This window comes from Micropterus dolomieu, linkage group LG08 (assembly GCF_021292245.1).
Source record: "Micropterus dolomieu isolate WLL.071019.BEF.003 ecotype Adirondacks linkage group LG08, ASM2129224v1, whole genome shotgun sequence".
Lineage (NCBI taxonomy): Eukaryota > Metazoa > Chordata > Actinopteri > Centrarchiformes > Centrarchidae > Micropterus > Micropterus dolomieu.
Genome location: NC_060157.1, coordinates 2,168,869 through 2,186,975, shown reverse-complemented (window position 1 = coordinate 2,186,975; position 18,107 = coordinate 2,168,869). Strand labels below are relative to the sequence as shown.

Here is an 18,107-nt window from a genome sequence, read left to right as displayed (position 1 = left end):
GGCTGCGTTGACCTTGGACCTCAGAAAACACAGTGGCCCAACACCAGCAGATGACATGGCACCCCAAACCATCACTGACTGTGGAAACTTTACACTGGGCTTCAAGCAACGTGGATTCTGTGCCTCTCCTCTCTTCCTCCAGACTCTGGGACCTTGATTTCCAAAGGAAATGCAAAATTTACTTTCATCAGAGAACATAACTTTGGACCACTCAGCAGCAGTCCAGTCCTTTTTGTCTTTAGCCCAGGCGAGACGCTTCTGACGCTGTGTCTTGTTCAAGAGTGGCTTGACACAAGGAATGCGACAGCTGAAACCCATGTCTTGCATACGTCTGTGCGTGGTGGTTCTTGAAGCACTGACTCCAGCTGCAGTCCACTCTTTGTGAATCTCCCCCACATTTTTGAATGGGTTTTGTTTCACAATCCTCTCCAGGGTGCGGTTATCCCTATTGCTTGTACACTTTTTTCTACCACATCTTTTCCTTCCCTTCACCTCTCTATTAATGTGCTTGGACACAGAGCTCTGTGAACAGCCAGCCTCTTTAGCAATGACCTCTTGTGTCTTGCCCTCCTTGTGCAAGGTGTCAAAGTCTTTTGGACAGCTGTCAAGTCAGCAGTCTTCCCCATGATTGTGTAGCCTACAGAACTAGACTGAGAGACCATTTAAAGGCCTTTGCAGGTGTTTTGAGTTAATTAGCTGATTAGAGTGTGGCACCAGGTGTCTTCAATATTGAACCAAAAGGAATGAACATTTGAAATATATCAGGCTGTTTCACTTTTTGAATGGAATTACTGAAATAAATCAACTTTTTGATGATATTCTAATTATATGGCCAGCACCTGTGTGTGTGTGTGTGTATCTTCATATCGCACAGCCCTATTATTGATATATATTGTGATATATAATATTTTCTGCAACACCGTAAAGTACAGTTTGCTATGTGAAAGGGGTCACTTTTAGTGATGAGCCCACAGATTATTGTTGACTCGATGGCCGCAGCTTCACTTTAGTGATTCATTCTTCAGTCTGATCAGTGTTAATAGGGAAAACCCTCTAAAAGCCAACTGTACACTATCTGCCCAGCACCAAACGGCAAACAAAGTTAGCGACTAGCTGGTGAACAGCATTTAGCAGCTGAAGAGCCACATATTTCCATGAGAGACGGTGGAAACTGAGCTAAATGCAGAGTGAATATTCGACTTTTAGGTCAGTCCAAATCAATTCTAATGTTGCTCCATGTCTGCTGGATGTGCAGCTGTTTGCTAACATGTTAGCCATAGCCTTAGTAAGTAGTGTCCTCAAAAATGTATACCATTTTAAAGCCCCTGTGTGTAGGAATTGAAAATGTCTGACTCCTACTCCTAGACAAAGTGTAGTCTGCATGTTCTTAACCTTTGACTAAATTGTCCCAAACAGACTTGGTGAGAGTACAACCTGTAATTTCATTCCATCTTCAACATAGCAAAAAAAAAAAGAGTGCGAAGACTTATATATAATTGTTGTTGTAAGTTTTTGCTTTTGTTCTCCACCCCAGTTCAGCGTATGACCACAACTTTGAGAGGAACGTCGCCATCAAGAAGCTGAGCCGGCCGTTTCAGAATCAAACTCACGCAAAACGGGCCTACAGAGAACTGGTGCTCATGAAATGTGTCAACCACAAGAACGTAAGTGCTCAGACAGCTTCTTTTCTTTTTAAGCATGTCTAGCTACATCAATGTGACCATTAGGGGGTGGCAAATTTTGGGCCGTGACACCTTCCCTGTCTTGTGTGTTTCCTGCGGATAGAGGCTCGTAGCTGGTTCAAATGCATGGGGTTGTTTCAGAGTTGAGATCAGTCAAGAAGTAATGTGATGAACAAGCATGTGGGAGCAGTGAATTTACAATATAAATAACAGAAGACACTTGGACGGAGCAAAAGGAAAGTTCAACATGTTTAATCTTTAAATCAGTTTGAACATAATTTTCCTGTGAAGGGGCCGTATCAGGCTGCATTGCAGGTGATTAAATATTTATATTGGGTCATTTATTATTCAAAATAATGTAAAGTTAATCAGTGACATTTCTGTAGAGATTCATCTCCATCTTACGACCCTTTTACTGCAGAGTCATAATGATCCAAGAAGCTGCCCACCTTGTTTGATAGGTGACCTTAAAACAGAGGTCTTGTTGATCCTCCCTACTGCTGCTCCGTGTTTGTTTTTTATGTAGTGCTTTAAATTGGGGACTGTCCTGTTGTTGTTCACTGTTTACAATCCAGCTGCCGCAGTCAGAGCCTTTCTGATGAACCCTGCTCGGTTCAGGGATGCCGAGGTGGTGGCAGTGATGTCATTCATTACGACCCATCATCTCCCCTCCGGATTCGCAGAGTAATAACTGGTGCTTTTTTTCCCCGGCAGATAATCGGCCTGTTAAACGTGTTCACGCCACAGAAGACGCTGGAAGAATTCCAAGATGTGTGAGTATTACTGAGCCAGATAACATCTGCTCGCCATGTCTTTGTAAAATCAATACAGGATGTAGCATGCTGGGGGTTTAGATTACTTTTTAGGGGGCTTGTGCAGCATAGCTAGATCCATGGTTAGTGTTTAATCCTGCCTTACTACAGGTTGATTGTAGGGCTGAACAATTTTGGAAAATAATCTAATTGCGCTTTTTTTTTTTTTTTTTTACCAATATTGCGATTTAATATGTGATCTAATTTCTAAGCTCTGTACCTTCAGTATTATTCAAAATGGACAAGCAGTAAATCAGTGTATAGTATGACCAACACAATATACATATAATATACATATCACAACCACACTGTTCTTTCTTGTGGGTCAGGCCTGTGTTATGATGAATTTAGTAGAATTATTATTATGAGCAATGGTGGAGAAGATACATTAAAGTATAATAATATGAGAAAGATAATTTGAGTCAAGTCATGGTATTAAATAATATGATATAATATCATCAGGTCGGCCTACCTACAGACCACAAGAAAAACTAAGTTCACCACAGTGTGTTATACAGTAAGTGCTCAAAACAAAACCCACAGTTAAACCACCAATTAATGCGTCCTTATCTCAGTTCAAATCTCCTAGGAGTCCATCTTTCTCTATCCCAGTAAGCAAAAAAAAAACAACTCAGTTTGAGGTTCAATTCAAAAGTTGCCCAACGAAAATAAAACCACGTGACGCCTCTCGTGTTTAATAGACAAGCTTAGTAATTCTCTGACATCACCAGAGTTCCCCAGCAGCTTGCAATGCTGCTAAGAGGCGCGCTGGCTGTAACCAGGCTGTAACTCGGGTCAGACTGTGCCTCTTTCGGACTTGAAAGTTTGGTTTGAAACGCCGTTTCACAGATATTTCCTGAGCTGACTGGTGGCTGTGTGTGTGATGCAGGCGCCGATCGCCACAATACCTTACATTTACATTTATTCATTTAGCTGACGCTTTTATCCAAAGCGACTTACAATTGCTATACATGTCAGAGGTCGCACGCCTCTGGAGCAACGAGGGGTTAAGTGTCTTGCTCAGGGACACAATGGTGGATGGGTCACAGTGGGGGATTGAACCCGGGTCTCTCACACCAAAGGTGAGGCAGGCGTCTTATTCATTGTGCCATCACCACCCCACCTTACTACATATGTCTATCTGTTGTGCATTTTTCCTGTCCATCAAAGCTGCGGATGGCCTGACGATTTCACCCACCACCAAGTTACCCTCGGGTGGCGGGTGCTACTTTCATTCCCTGTGTGACACTAAAGTTAATGTTGTGTCAGCTTCTGTCAAGATTAAGGCCATTGTACCACAAGAAGACAAGGTACAGCGTAATGTGCAAAGTTGATGCTTTCTCTGCAGACTGGTTTAATCTCGCGTGTCATGTGACCAGCCTTTGCGATTAGAAAATCTGGTTTTATTACATCGCGATATCGCAAATGCAATTAATCGTTCAGCCCTGGTGCATAGTACAGGAAGATTTATTTCAAGGAATACATATAAACACCTGCAATCACAGCAAATGGACAGGTTAAATGTTTAAGCTAGATTCATTCAGTGGATCATCAGGTGGAAATGTTTCGGGGTAAAATAACTGAACACTGACAAGTCACAAAAGTAACATAGAAACTACCAAATAATCATCATTTGCAAAGTCCAACTTTTATATATTCCACATTTGGCTGGACGGTTTCCTTAATAAGACCAACATCAGGGTATATTATGCAGCGTCCTGGATGGGATGTGTTTGCAAGTCTGCAAGACATCCATGCGAGTGGAAACTTGCTGTGGAATCTCACAGAGGGGAATACTAAACTGAAATGTGGGGGAAGTGATGGTTTTGTAGAGTATGACGGGAACAAACATGATTAATGCCATCCTCTAGAAGCTGTGTGTGTGTGTGTGTGTGTGTGTGTGTGTGTGCGCGCGCAGTGCTGTGTCTGCCTGATTGGAGCTAAAAAGGAAACTGGCCAAATCATAGCCAGAGGGTTGCGGCGCAAACACACACTTAGAGGATGAAGGATGAGCACTCCATTTGCCTGTGTGTTTGTATACCTGAGTGCATACTTGTATTGCAGAGCGCACGATTTTCTAAAAATATGAATTTCAGCATATATGTATGTGCATATGTGTACACACACTCAGCCTTACACATAAACATCCTTTGACAGTGGATTTTAGCCATTTTCACTTGACTACATGTTGTGTATACAAATTATCATCCAAGCAGTCCTAAGTCCTACTTTTTATGGCGTAGAGCTGCACACTCTGTCACCAAGATGTTTCTTTTTGTATAAAAGTCTGTCAGAAGGGCCTTCCTCAGTGTAGGAGCATTTTAGGGACTGATGATGTAACAGCTGCCAGATAACATATTATCATCACAGTTTTGAGAAGGAGAACCCTTACTGTCACTTCCTAAATGCCACAGAAAACAAGTGCAGTGTGGGTTAGGAGATGTAAAATGTAGTTTTACGTTAAATTTAGGTAGTAGGTTACATAGTTATGGTTTAATTATATAGTAAATGGTTTGCTTGAAATAGCCAAGAAACTTCAGCCTTCAGCATCTAATATTTCATTTTATTTTTGATGTGTATTATATAGTCACACAAGTCAAGAATATGCTGCATCCCATGTGAAATAATAACCGGTGAATGTATGAAAGCTGTGTTTGTGTGTCCGCCTGCCTGTGTGATTATTTTGCCCTCTGTGGTTTCCCTGCAGGTATCTAGTGATGGAGCTGATGGATGCAAACCTGTGCCAGGTGATTCAGATGGAGCTTGACCACGAGAGGCTGTCCTACCTGCTCTACCAGATGCTGTGTGGGATCAAACACCTACACGCCGCCGGCATCATACACAGGGTCAGGCACTCTAATATACATGCATAACAGATTTGCGTGCATCAGATGCAGATAGTAGGCCCAAATGTTGTAATGTTGGCACACATAGGCGCGCTCAACTTGATATACAGCTGTAGCCAGGGGCACATGGCGTGTGAAGACAGTGAAAATGTGTATCCATCTAGTGACACTTTAGTGATAAATGAAATCACCAGATAACACAGGCAAACATAAACAGGTTGTCATACAGAAGAGATGACGTAGGTTGCACACACATACACTCAGGTGCTTGTTCACTTTTGAAACAACACACACAGGATGACACACACACACACACACCCTGAAGCACCAGCAGCTATAAACAAAGGGTCGCTCTTATATGCGCACACACACACACACTCTGACGGCACTCTGTCAATCACCCTCAGTAAGAGGCGCAGCAGTAGATTAGCAGAGCTCCTCTTGCTCTGCCAGCCAGAACTAATTGAGCCACAGGCGGAGCTAACCAGCGCCACTCGCATCAGCGCGGTTCGGCACGCAAAGCTTTCATAAAGTGCAACAGATGCAGTATGAGTCATGGATCGCCAAAGATTCAGCTCTCTCGTTCTTGCGGGCTTTATGTCTGTGATGAGAGAGCTCTCTTGTTCTTTTGAAGATGCTCGGAGTTGCTAAGCACTACCTAAAGAATACGTTTTTCCACCTTTTCAAGGCGTTAGCCACACAGTTTGATAGTCTCATTGCCAAGAAGTGATAATGATTATGATGATGAAATTAGTGTTTTATTGTTTGCTAGTGAGCTGCCTCCTGGACATTTTTGGCTACCTTGATGGCAGGTTTTGTAGTATTCTGTGCAAACCAGGTGGTGATCATGAGAAGGACAATGTGATCCAGCTTCATAGAGAGGTGAGGGTATTGAGTTGGCCAGCTCGATCCATGCTTCATAGCAGCATAGTTTCAAAATGAACCTACATTTTTTTACACCTCTCATAATAACATTACAAACCTCTCAAGTTATGTTTTGTGGGAACTGCTCCGCTCTGCTTTAAGCTTGCACGTTCACACACTTTGGCATCCGACTCGAGACAACCACTTTTCTTTTGAGGTAACTACGGTAACATTAGCGGCCTGTTTCTGTCACTTGTTTGTGAGAAGGCGATTAAGCTAGCCGCACCTACATTTGTAGTGCACACGTATTAAAGCCTTTATGGTAAAGCCACTGTAACGGACCAGTGCGAGCTGACAGGTTAGCGACTTTATCCTGTCAGTTTCTCTCTTTACAAAGACAAGTGTTGAAGTATGAGGCCTACCTGAAGAGGGGCTGTGATGTCTTCATGTTACGCGATACGAGAACCACATACAACATTATTTTTCAAGTTGGGTTGGACTGAATGAATTTAGCACGAGGATTCACTTGTGATGACAAGGTCCGTTTTTCAAAATAAGGTATCTATAGACTATGGAAATAAGATTAATTGGATTATATTCACAGAAAGTAAAAAACGTATTACATGTGTCCATTAAAAGTAAAAAAAAAAACAAAAAAAACAACAATAAAAAAAAAAAGTATTTTGTTGGAAAAACATTAAATAAATTTGTTGACTTTTGTTGCTGATTCATCACCATGTATAGCTATACAATGGGTTTATGATTAAATAGTTTACTAGAGCACAAGGTTGTTTACAAGAGTGCAAAGTTCTTCATAGATAGCCTCGAACCCCGCATCCCCCAAGAGAGTCCGAGGCCCACCCACCATAGTCTCTTAAAAACCTGTGGGAATCACTGAGATTTTAATAGTTACTAACAAGTCCTCCTTTTTTTTTTTTTTTTCCCTAAAAGAGCATAGATATCCCAATCCTGAGGAGCTGGGAAGTTTTGTGTACCTCCACCTGTTTATTGACCTGGAGGAAAATTTTAATTTGGTTATTTTATAACCTATAAGCATTAATCCAAACTAATTAGGACCCAGTGCTCTTGCGGAGGGAGTGTGGATTAAGTGGACCATGTCTGCACATTCTAGTTATTGGTAGAGAATTGGGGCTTCAGTACTTCAGTGTTGTTTTTCTCTTTGTTTCCCTGATTTATTCCTGAAGGTTTGTATAAAAGGGAAATATACCTGCTGACATTGTTGCATTAACTGTATTGGCAGACGGCCAATCAGTAGATTATAGCCACAGGCAGTTAGTCTTGTTTATGACATGTCACCTCACCGGATGGAAATTTGAAGTGCTAGACAGATATTAATGTCAGTTTAATTTGTCAGGATTAGCTTCAGAAGAGAGGAACAGCTTTCACTGCAAATTAAACCGTTTTTCAAAAGCTCTTTGTTTTTGTCAGGACACTTGAAAGGACACCTACCATTAACAACTGTGGCTCAGTAGATGTCATATTTCTTCACTTTCTTTCTGTAGGTGTCAGGTGATTGACATGAAACAGTGAAGAATATAATGCAGCACACAGAACTCAGTGAACAGTTAAATGAGGATCAAATAAAAAGTTGGACAAAAAAAACACTTTGGGCCAGATTTACTAAAGGTTTGCGTGAGTAAAAACGTGTGCAAACTTCATATCACCAGCAAATTAACATGTAAGTTGATCTTCCAGAAGTGCAAGATAGCACCTGTTGTTCATTTATTACTTTTGCCTTGATGAATATGCAATTTGGGATGTGTCAATTTTATTGTGATCTAAAAAGCCTAAAAGCATCTGTATTTAACACACAACCCTATTTTAAATACGGTCATCACCATTGTGTTTGCACCTGTTGTTATATACGCAATAGTTCTTAGTTTATTAGTCCAGTATCCAAGCCCCAACTACACCACATAGTGTTTCACATATACAGAATTTATTTGAAGATTTGTTCTCACCCCCAAAGAAAATGATTTTGTATGTGGTATTTGATATTTCTTACTCAACTCTCAACTGTCTTTTTATACAATTTGTCTCAACATCAAACTTTCTTTTTTTGCCCCTTTCAGAGCAGGACACCAACAGATCATACCACAACTGTAGCACGTCAGTCTTAATCAGGCTCTCCGTGTTGTGTTTTTTGTACAGGACCTGAAGCCCAGCAACATTGTGGTGAAGTCTGACTGCACGCTGAAGATCCTAGACTTTGGCCTGGCCAGGACAGCTGCCACAGGCCTCCTCATGACTCCCTATGTTGTCACCCGCTACTACCGTGCACCTGAAGTCATCCTGGGCATGGGCTATCAGGCCAATGGTGAGTGGAGGAAAGCAGTGTCTTGACAGCGACTGGCCAATGAGGAGCTAAGAAGCTGCTGCCTGGCCTGCTGCATGGCCCTCCCCCCTGGGATGTTTTTTAAAAGCACCTCCCAAATACACACACTCCCTATTCTTGTTAAGGTCACACTCAGTGGGGGGGAAGTTGGCATGTTGGGCAGCGTTGCTTTGTGGGAAACTTCCTGTCTAGGGCCTCCATTTCCCAGCAGTGCTTTAGCATGCGTTTGATGTTTTATTAAGAGGTTGCTTGTCCTGAGCTCCTTATAGCCTGGCTAATAATGCCAGTATGCCACTTGTGCATGCTTCAGCAGTTTCACTTGGTGCTCCTGCTTGGAATGTGTCGCAGTTTCTGCAAGATGGTCTTAAAGGAATAGTTCAACATTTTGGGAAATATACTTATTCGCCACATGTAAGATGGGATACCACTCTCATATCTGTCCATTACATATGAAGCTAGAGCCAGGAGATGATTATCTTAGCATAAAGACTGGTAGCAGAGGATAACAAAATCAAAATCCACCTACCAGCACCTCTAAACCTCACTAATTAACATATATATATATGTTTGTTTAATCTGTACACAAAACAAAGTGCAAAAACCACAAGCTGGGGTTTTACAGGGTTAAGACTATGTCTCGGTGGGGGGATTCCAGGAAATATAATGTGCTAATCGTTGAGCTCTGGCAGTGCTGGCAGGCTGATTTTTCTACCTTTGGACAGAGCTAGGCTTACTGTTTCCTGGTTCTGGCTTTGTATTTAGCGTACAGACATGATAGTGGTATCAATCCATGTAATTCTCAGATCATTAAGCTAACAAGTGCCTTTCCCAAAATGTTGAAACATTCCTTTGCTAGAAAGGTAACTAGCGTTCTTTAGCGTAGCAGATACTCGGACTTTTAGGTATAAAATGCGATGCATAACAGCCAGTTAAGCAAATCTCGGTTTTTAAAGCACTCGTAGAATAAAATGTTCCCTTTTGTACAGGTATCATGAGCTGAATACATAGCAATAATGCTCCCACTATAATAAAACTGAGGAGAATCTTGTTTATACTAATAGTCTCCCACCCTTAATCCTCTTGACCAAAAACATTGACCCTAAATTTTCCTGCTGACATGTTGCATTCTTTTTTTTTTTTTTTTTTTTGCTTATTCTCTTCTTCCTCCTTTTTATGCTGCGCATATGTAGTGGATATTTGGGCTGTGGGCTGCATTATGGCAGAAATGGTTCGCCACAAAATCCTTTTTCCAGGAAGGGATTGTATCCTTGAGCTGCTTGCAGCAGTGTCTGGCGTTTCTTGTGAAACAAAACATAGCACACAAACGTCTTTCATCTTTTCAGTCTCATATCCTGTGAGCAACTATAGAAATTCTATTTCTCAGCTTTGCCTGACACCCTGACTTGCAACCACCCACCTGCTCTTCCTACAGGTACTCAAACTCACACCGCTGCCTCCTCACTCACCGAAGCAGCAGCACTCTTGCTTAAAGCATGACAGTCACATGAAAAACCCGAAATAGAATTTAATAGTTTGCTCTTCCATTGTTGAGAACTTAAGTGCAAACAATACCCTTGTCTGTCCTCAGACTGCTTTCTATGTCTTTGTAGATACCAAAGCAGCAGTCACAGAAAAAATGAATTTTTCTTTAATATAATTCTGATATATTGGTGCTCTGTTACAGAAATATTTGTGAGACTTGTAATCTGCAACGTCACACATGTGGGTATAACAAAAAAAGCTAACAAATGATAATTTCTGCCTTACAGATCACATTATTCCAGTTTAACAAGTACAACATGAATTTCAGTGAGGATACTGAGGGTGTTAAGACATAACATTTTCAGAAGACCTTGAGAGTCAGTGTCTCACTTTTCAAAGCTTGTGATTCACAATTTAGTGTACCTGATGCAGAAATGATCTTGCTGCCACTCTAGCCAAAAAGAGTAATAATCATTTCCCTTATCCCTGTGGGACACAGACCTGGGTTTGAGAGTGCACTCAACTGCATGCAATCCATTTTTGTCATGTATCACACACATCACCTGGTACCACGTCATGTTTCTTTTATTTTTCCCTTTTGTTCGTTTGTTGTTACAGTTGTTTTTCTGTTCGTCTTTCAGTCCTGCATGCTAATTTGGTGGTTGTCATCTCATTTTTCAGTTGATGTCTGGTCTGTTGGCTGCATCATGGCTGAAATGGTCCGGGGTAGTGTGTTGTTTCCAGGCACTGATCGTATCCTTAAGTTGAACCTCCATCCAAACCCCAAAAGGCCGTCTTGTCTCATCCTTTTGTCTGACATCTTGTTCATATCTTTGCACACAATGGGAAAACCTGCCCATCTACTGTGCCTGTTCAATGTGTGATGGCGTGATCGTATTCAGCGGTGACTTTCATTTGTTTCAGTGACTGAGTTGAAGAGGAAAAGACCTTTTTCAGGGCAGGCAGTTTTATTATTAACAGCACTAATGATTGCTGTATTCCATTAGAAGTCACACATTAAGCCGCATTAGTGAGCTAATGACCACAATAACAGGTTTAGTTAATGACACATGTGGTTTACCTGCTGTCACATGTAAAAACGTTTGTCATGAAAACGGTCTCTCCCACTTTTTAAAACCTTTTCTTTGTACATGAATGAAAACAATATTTTACATTATGTAGGTGCTTTATTTAGTGTTTATAGTTGGTTTGCATGTATCCTGAAACAAATACGGCTGTGTGTGTTTTTTTTTTTTTTTTTTTTTTTTTTTTTTTTTGGGGGGGTTGGGTAAATCAGCGTAGAACACAGTGTATATCTGTTTCTCAACATGATCAGTGTGTTGTAAATGTAAATACTAATTTATTACTTTACATTAAGCAGGTTTGAGATGCTTAATACTCTAATATGCTAATGGATGACGTTGGTTAGCTAAGCTTGGTGAAGCATTAGCTTGAAAAAGTAAACTTTATGTTGGTTGCAGTGTTAGTTAGAGCTTGGTGATAAATTTATATTATTTATTAGATGTCTATGAAGATTCTCAGTCATCCAGGTCATAGTTATCCAACGAAGGTTAAAGTCAAGGGCAACTGGACTTAGTTGAAAATACTGGAAGACGTTTTGTCCCTCATCCAAAGGACTTCTTCAGTTCTGACTGACTGGCAGGGAAACTCAGCTATTTAACCTCAGTGGGGTCGTTTGCCAGGGTCATCGATACCGCTGGTTCGTTAGTGTTCCTGGTTAGGACTACCGGTGGCCAAGACTGAACGACCATCGTTGGTATCTTCACCTGAGGTCAATAGGTTACGTTTGTTGAGTTTCCTGGGAAGTGATGAAAGGACAGCATTGTAAGTGGGGGATAAGTGGTGGCGTAGACCCCCTCCTCTGTTCAATGACGGCTTCTCGACCCTGGTGTAGATGCTTCCTCGACACCTCTTTCAAACCATCCATCTTCTCTGTCTAAAATGTGCACCTGGTGGTCCTCAAACGAGTGTCCTCTGTCCTTCAGATGTAAGTAGACAGCAGAGTCTTGACCTGAGAAGTTGGCCCTTCTGTGTTGAGCCATGCGTTTGTGTAGTGGTTGTTTAGTCTCCCCAATATACAGGTCTGTGCATTCCTCACTGCATTGGACCGCATACACATTGTTGTGTATACGGTTGCATTGTGAAATACAGAACGTTTTTTCAAAATATTTTCTTTTACAGATAGAATATTTTCTTTTACAGATTTATTAAAAAATATACCTCTCATTTGTGTGACGGACGCTTTTCTTCCCACATATTTACAGATAAAATGCCACATAAAAATATATTTTTTTATTTATTTTTTTTAAAACCTCTTGTAATTGTCTCGCTATAAGACTTAACGGCCTTGAAGGGCCTTGACTTGACATACAGGAAACATGTAATTTACTTATTTAATCATTTTAAGCAACACAACATGCTAACAGATGAAATTTACGTGATTTGCAGTTGACAGACTTGGTATAAAATAGACAAATGATAATGTGTATATATAATACTCAAGATTGTTTTTATACATTTTGGGCGCAGTAGATAAGGCGCCTGCCTTTGGTGTGAGAGACCCGGGTTCAATCCCCCACTGTGACCCTGAGCAAGACACTTAACCCCTCTTTGCTCCAGAGGATTGCGACCTCTGACATAAATTTCGCTCAAGTAAATAAATGTAAATGTCCATTTTATGAAAGTATTGTAGTAATAGCAAAATAACTTGAAATCTCAAAACTAAATGAAGCAAATTCATCATTTTGAACAACGCCAGGCGCCCGATTGCCGCAATTTCCTTTAAAAATATTACTCCTTTTCAGAGTCAAATCTCAGTCAAATAGGAGTGCGACAAATAATCAACGTACTTCAAGACCTAAACCCTCTGAAACGTGAGAGCGTTTCACTCTTCTCTCCACCAAAAAAGTTGTGAACTGCAGCATTTGCAAAGCTGAGCATCTGAAGAGGAGGCATGTTGGACCTTTGGATGATGAAGACTCGTCTCAGTAAGCTAGTTAGCTTACCAGGTAGCTTAATGTTAAAAGACATTTTCTCCTGATCGATGACTGGTTAATGGCGTAGAGAGTAGCTAATAATTATTATACACAACAGCTGGAGACACGTGCACACGTTTAGGGAACACCGGACACTTTCATACTTTTTAAGTCGTATTAAAATATGATCTGTATCTGGATACATTTCCCAGATATCAGATCTTGCCTTTATGTTTACATCTGGTGTTTTTAATGGTTTCTTGTTATCCTCATTGAGTTCTCTCTCCTCCAAACATGGAGTTTTGTGAGTTGTTGAGTCAGGGTAAACTTTATAAATTTAGTGAAACACTGTCAACTACAAATTTTTAATTATTTGTAAATTGTAAATTTGGCAAATGTGATACATGAAAATTTTACTTTCTTTATATAAAAATATGTTGTCAGTTTGTCCCAGTGAGTTGCAGGACAGGCATGCAAGGCATCTCTGACTAGATAAATGTTGTGCCTTGTTAATTAGTTATTTCTTACAATATATACTTGTTTTTTTTCATGACATGTTGCTACAACAGAAATGTTCATTAAAAGTTTTTTTTTAACGCAGTATTAATTTTTTCGTCTTTATTGTTACTTAGCACATGCCTAAAACAATCTCAAACTAAATTTTAAAGTTGAACAGCTAAATAAGAGGCACTGAGTAATTCCTAGTGGTCGAGGAGGCTTCAACTAACAACTACTCGACTATTCCATTAAGTTGCAGCCCTACAATCAAATGAACACATGGACATGATGCACATATTTATAGATTCAGCGGAACTTACATTTCCCCAGAATAACGTTATCTCCAATATCCATTGTGAATATATCCCGCAGGTATACTTACATACACTTAGAAATGTCAGAAAGAAGACACTCTTTATAATTGCAGAGCTTTCCTGAGAATCTGCATGTTTTTAAGATTTCTTCAGTATCAAAATGATCCAGTGTTGGTTGTCTGCACATCCATGGGTTCACTGCAAACAGGAAGAGCTGACGGCTCATTTGGCGTACTTTCAATGCTGCCAGTTTGACTAAATGTAAACAAATACAGGCACTCACTAAACCCATGGCAACATTATACGTACATCCTCCAAAGAATCATTGGGACTTCAGTCCCAAAATAGAGCATGACTGTAACATAATGAATGTGTGTTGGCTCCTTATCTGATTATCGTATTTGGAAGTGTAACTATGTTCATGGGAGTTTTAAATCAGACTGATGTAATCACAGCCAGAGTTTATGAGAGCTGAGAATTAAATGGCTAATTCAGTTTAGGACACAGTAAACACCAGTTTAGTCAGAATGGTGCTCAGCAATCAGCCAGCTGAGACTATCCATGCTGAGTCTCTTTCAGGGATCTTACTGGAAGGACTGGAGTGTTTGCACCGTCATCATGTTGCCACTGATTGGGTTTGTGCCACGCACTCAGTGCCGCTAACTTTGCTGTGTGAGTCCGTATGGATCTAGAGCTAGGCTTACTGGGCTCTCCGACCTTCTGAAGACAGTAAAGCCAAACCAAGGGAAAGAACACTGCCCTGTTGTTCATTTGAGTGGAGCCAGTCTGTTTGCGTAGTACAGGGGTCGGCAAATAAGTCTGACATCGGGCCAAATTTTTTTCAAGCCATTACATGGCGGGCCAGAACATTATTTCAGTCAAATTATTTCAACCCCTTGGATACTCATGTGCATGTTTAACTCAGCCGGTAGAGTGCGGTACTCCCGTTGGAGGAGTTGTATGATCAATCCTGAAAACCTTTTTTTCTCCCTTGTTAAACAAATTGATTAGCCTATAAGGACACTTTTTCACATGCTCGCAATAAAGCATGCGCTGCAGTGTGTGCGCGTCCCGACGTTTGATCCGCATTCATAAACCTGTGGCCGCTAATTTTCATTTCCCCTGAGAAAATTCTCAGAGGTGTGTCAAGTAAGCCAGAGTCTCTTTCGAATGTCCTTCAGACCTTTTCAAAGTAAAAGCATTGCTGCAAAAAACATTCTCGCGCTTTTATTTTGGATGCAAAATCACTTAAGAGGAAGTGATTATGTTAGTAACTGTTGCTGTCATGACCGAGATCTATTTCAGTACCAGCCGCTATGATTTTATTTATTTTTTTTTTTTCTGCTATCAAAGCAAACAGGCTGCGGGCCAGATATTATTGCTGGCGGGCCGGTTCTGGCGACCTACTACACCAGTGGTCGGTAATAATAATATCTGGCCCGTGGCTGCCTATTACCGACCGCTGGCGTAGTAGGTCGCCAATGCAGTGGGCTAGCGCAAAGCAACGCCTGGGCTAAAGTGGGGATAAATCGTTTCTGGAAGACTAGTTTTTCAGTGGGTGTTGGCCAAGGTTGTACGGAATAAATACTGTCCCAAAAATATTGTAGCTGTATGGAAAAGTTTTGTACTCGTGAAAATGTTTTGAAGCTTTGTGACAATGTTTGAATGTGTATCTGAATATCAGAAAAAAACAAAGTTTACAGGTATGGATCGATTCTACAGGTACAAAACAAACCTATAGTTACAAGTAGATTTGTCCCACATTTGACACGTTCTACTGAATAACCAATGGGGATGCTCTGATTAACGGGTCATTTGACTATCCAATCAGGATCCAATCACGGACTCTGGGGGGCGGGGTCTGTCACTGGGTTATTTCTCTAAACATTGCAGTAAAGTTAGACTGCAGTCATGCTGAACAGAACATTGACGCTGAGGTGATAAATATATCTCAATCCGTGCAGTCACGTAAAAGCAAAAAAAGTAGCGAGAAAAGTGAACACATGTAGTCGTTTTGGATCAACATAAATTAAGCAAGCATAGAATTAACCTGCAGTCTACTTTGTTTTGTGAGATATGGATGATGGACAGATAATATAAATGCATATAATAAAATATTTTATTTACTAATATATTATTTCTACTATTTAGTTCCTTGAATACAGACATTTCATTTAATGGGCGGAAATGGTACCGTGAGAGAGAGCAGATTATGGAAATGCATTAACTATCTGCGTTATTTTGAAGCCAAAACTCCCTGCAAGAAACCAGAGCATTCCCATTGGTTGTTCAGTAGAATGTGTCAAATGTGGGACAAAACCGCTTGTAACTGAAGATATGTTTTGTACCTGTAGAATCGATCCGCACCTGTAAACGTCAAACATTTTCACACAGCTACAAAACAAACAAAACATTTTAACGAGTACAAAACTTTTCCACACAGCTACAATACATTTGGGACAATATTTATTCCGTAAGGTTGCCCCTTGTCTCCGATCCTGTTTGTGATATTCATGAACAGGTTCTCAAGATGCAGACGAGGTGACGAGTGTGTCCAGATTGGGGACCTCAGAATTGCGTCTCTGCTTTTTGCAGATGATGTGGTTCTGTTTGCTTCATGCACGCACTGGGGCGGTTTGCAGCCGAGAGTGAAGCGGTTGGACCTCGGTATAGCATCTCCAAGTCAGACTTGGGAACACGTTGGAATTCCCCCAGGAGGAGCTGGAAACTGTTGCTGGGTAGAGAAATGTCTCTAATACCCTGCCTAGACTGCTGCTACTGCGACCCAACCCCGGTGTTACGACCACCACCAAAGCTCGTTACAAGAGGGGGTCGAACATAACCAGAGAGTCCAGAAGTAATGCAAAAACATAAGTTTATTGAAATAAACATGAAATAAGTTCAAAATTTAACTCAAACAAAACAACAAATCTGATGGGCTGGCCAAAACAAACAAAAGAAAGGGAAGCCCTCCAGACCAGCCCACAAAGGGCCGTAGGATCTGGAGGCTTCCCCTCTACCCTAAACCAATCCCTAGCTAAACAAACTACCAGTCCCACCAGAAATATAAGAAAAGAACAATAATCAAAGGAATACAAATCAGTCGCAATCTCTGCGGTCGGCTGCTGCCATGGCTGGAAGGTGGACCAGAGAGAGAGCCAAGCGCCCAGCCCCCTCTTATGAGTTTCTCCCCTCGTCACCCAGACCTAAAACACCTGAGGGGAAAAAACAGACACATGAGTCACCATCATCTAGAATTGTACATCATGACCAGCAGGGGGGGAAGAGAACATAACACCCGGATAAGGGGAAGAAGATAAATGTATGGATGGAATACTTTGTAATGCAAACCCTGTATTTCTGTTTGCCTCAAGGTCATTGTGTTGAAATGGTAGCGTCTGTGTTAACAGACAGTTAATCCTGTCTGAGTATTGCAAACCTCGGTGCAGTGTTTTGGTATTTCATGTCTCCCTGGCACTTTTTAACAATGCAGCCCCCATCTACTGTTTTTATCAGATGATAAATTTGACTTTTAGATCATTGCTCAGCCACTTGTTTTTCTAATCCAGTGGGTTTTGAGATACTAGCTGCCCAATAACGTTGTGAGGTAGAGCGCTCGGTTTCAGATGTTTGAAGAATGAACTGAGAACCAAGAGAACCAAAGAAATTTCTCAGGTCTGTTAGATAGAAAAAGACCTGGGGTTGTTTTTAAGTGGTGATTAAGTGATTCTCCACAGAGGAAATGTTTAGCTGTGTGACAGTTTGAGGCTCTATGATCGACGCTGATTGATAACTGTCTTGTTGTGTATGCAAATATTTATAGTGAGGCAAGTTTATTTCTATAGCACATTTCATATGACAAGCGTAGGCTCGAACACAAATACTTAGTGAGCAGCTTGACAGCTGCCAGTTAGTCCGTGTAAAGAGATGGTTGGGTCAAACTTATTCAGGACTTTAATCCAGGAGTCTGGGGTTCAGAGAAAAGAAAGAAAACATTGTTATATAAGTTGAATAATGTTATGTCATGTGACTTACATAACTTAGTAGCCGTGTTTTATAGTTTTATGCACATTTTGAAGTCATTAGTTTGGTACAAGGTTGCGTATTAGTCATTATAGGCTGCATAACGAAACTAAATTTGTAATTGCTACACACACAACATATAATTAACATTTAATAAAATATGGTAACATATAAAATAAAAGAATATATACAGTTATTTATATACATATATACAGACACGCCTACACCCCAAAC

At 40.8% G+C, this 18,107-nt stretch overlaps 2 protein-coding genes across 5 annotated transcripts in view; both read left to right on the top strand.

Annotated features, from left to right (window-relative positions):
* The window catches only part of sulf2b (sulfatase 2b), a 276,394-nt gene that overhangs the window by 83,775 nt on the left and 174,512 nt on the right, over window positions 1-18,107 (top strand). The window lies entirely within an intron of this gene.
* LOC123974594 (mitogen-activated protein kinase 8-like) lies at window positions 1,268-11,201 on the top strand. Its single transcript, XM_046055412.1, has 7 exons — window positions 1,268-1,285; window positions 1,417-1,421; window positions 1,535-1,664; window positions 2,397-2,455; window positions 5,202-5,340; window positions 8,377-8,542; window positions 10,724-11,201. Exons 1-7 carry the CDS (start codon window positions 1,268-1,270, stop codon window positions 10,924-10,926), a joined length of 720 nt encoding a protein of 239 aa, XP_045911368.1. The 3' UTR covers window positions 10,927-11,201.

What these genes read in the sequence shown, in the direction of transcription:
- LOC123974594 (XM_046055412.1), top strand. An exon ending in AATGTGTCAACCACAAGAAC is followed by an intron (nt 1,665 to 2,396) that starts GTAAGTGCTCAG and finishes TTTCCCCGGCAG; the next exon opens with ATAATCGGCCTGTTAAACGT. An exon ending in CATGGGCTATCAGGCCAATG is followed by an intron (nt 8,543 to 10,723) that starts GTGAGTGGAGGA and finishes CTCATTTTTCAG; the next exon opens with TTGATGTCTGGTCTGTTGGC.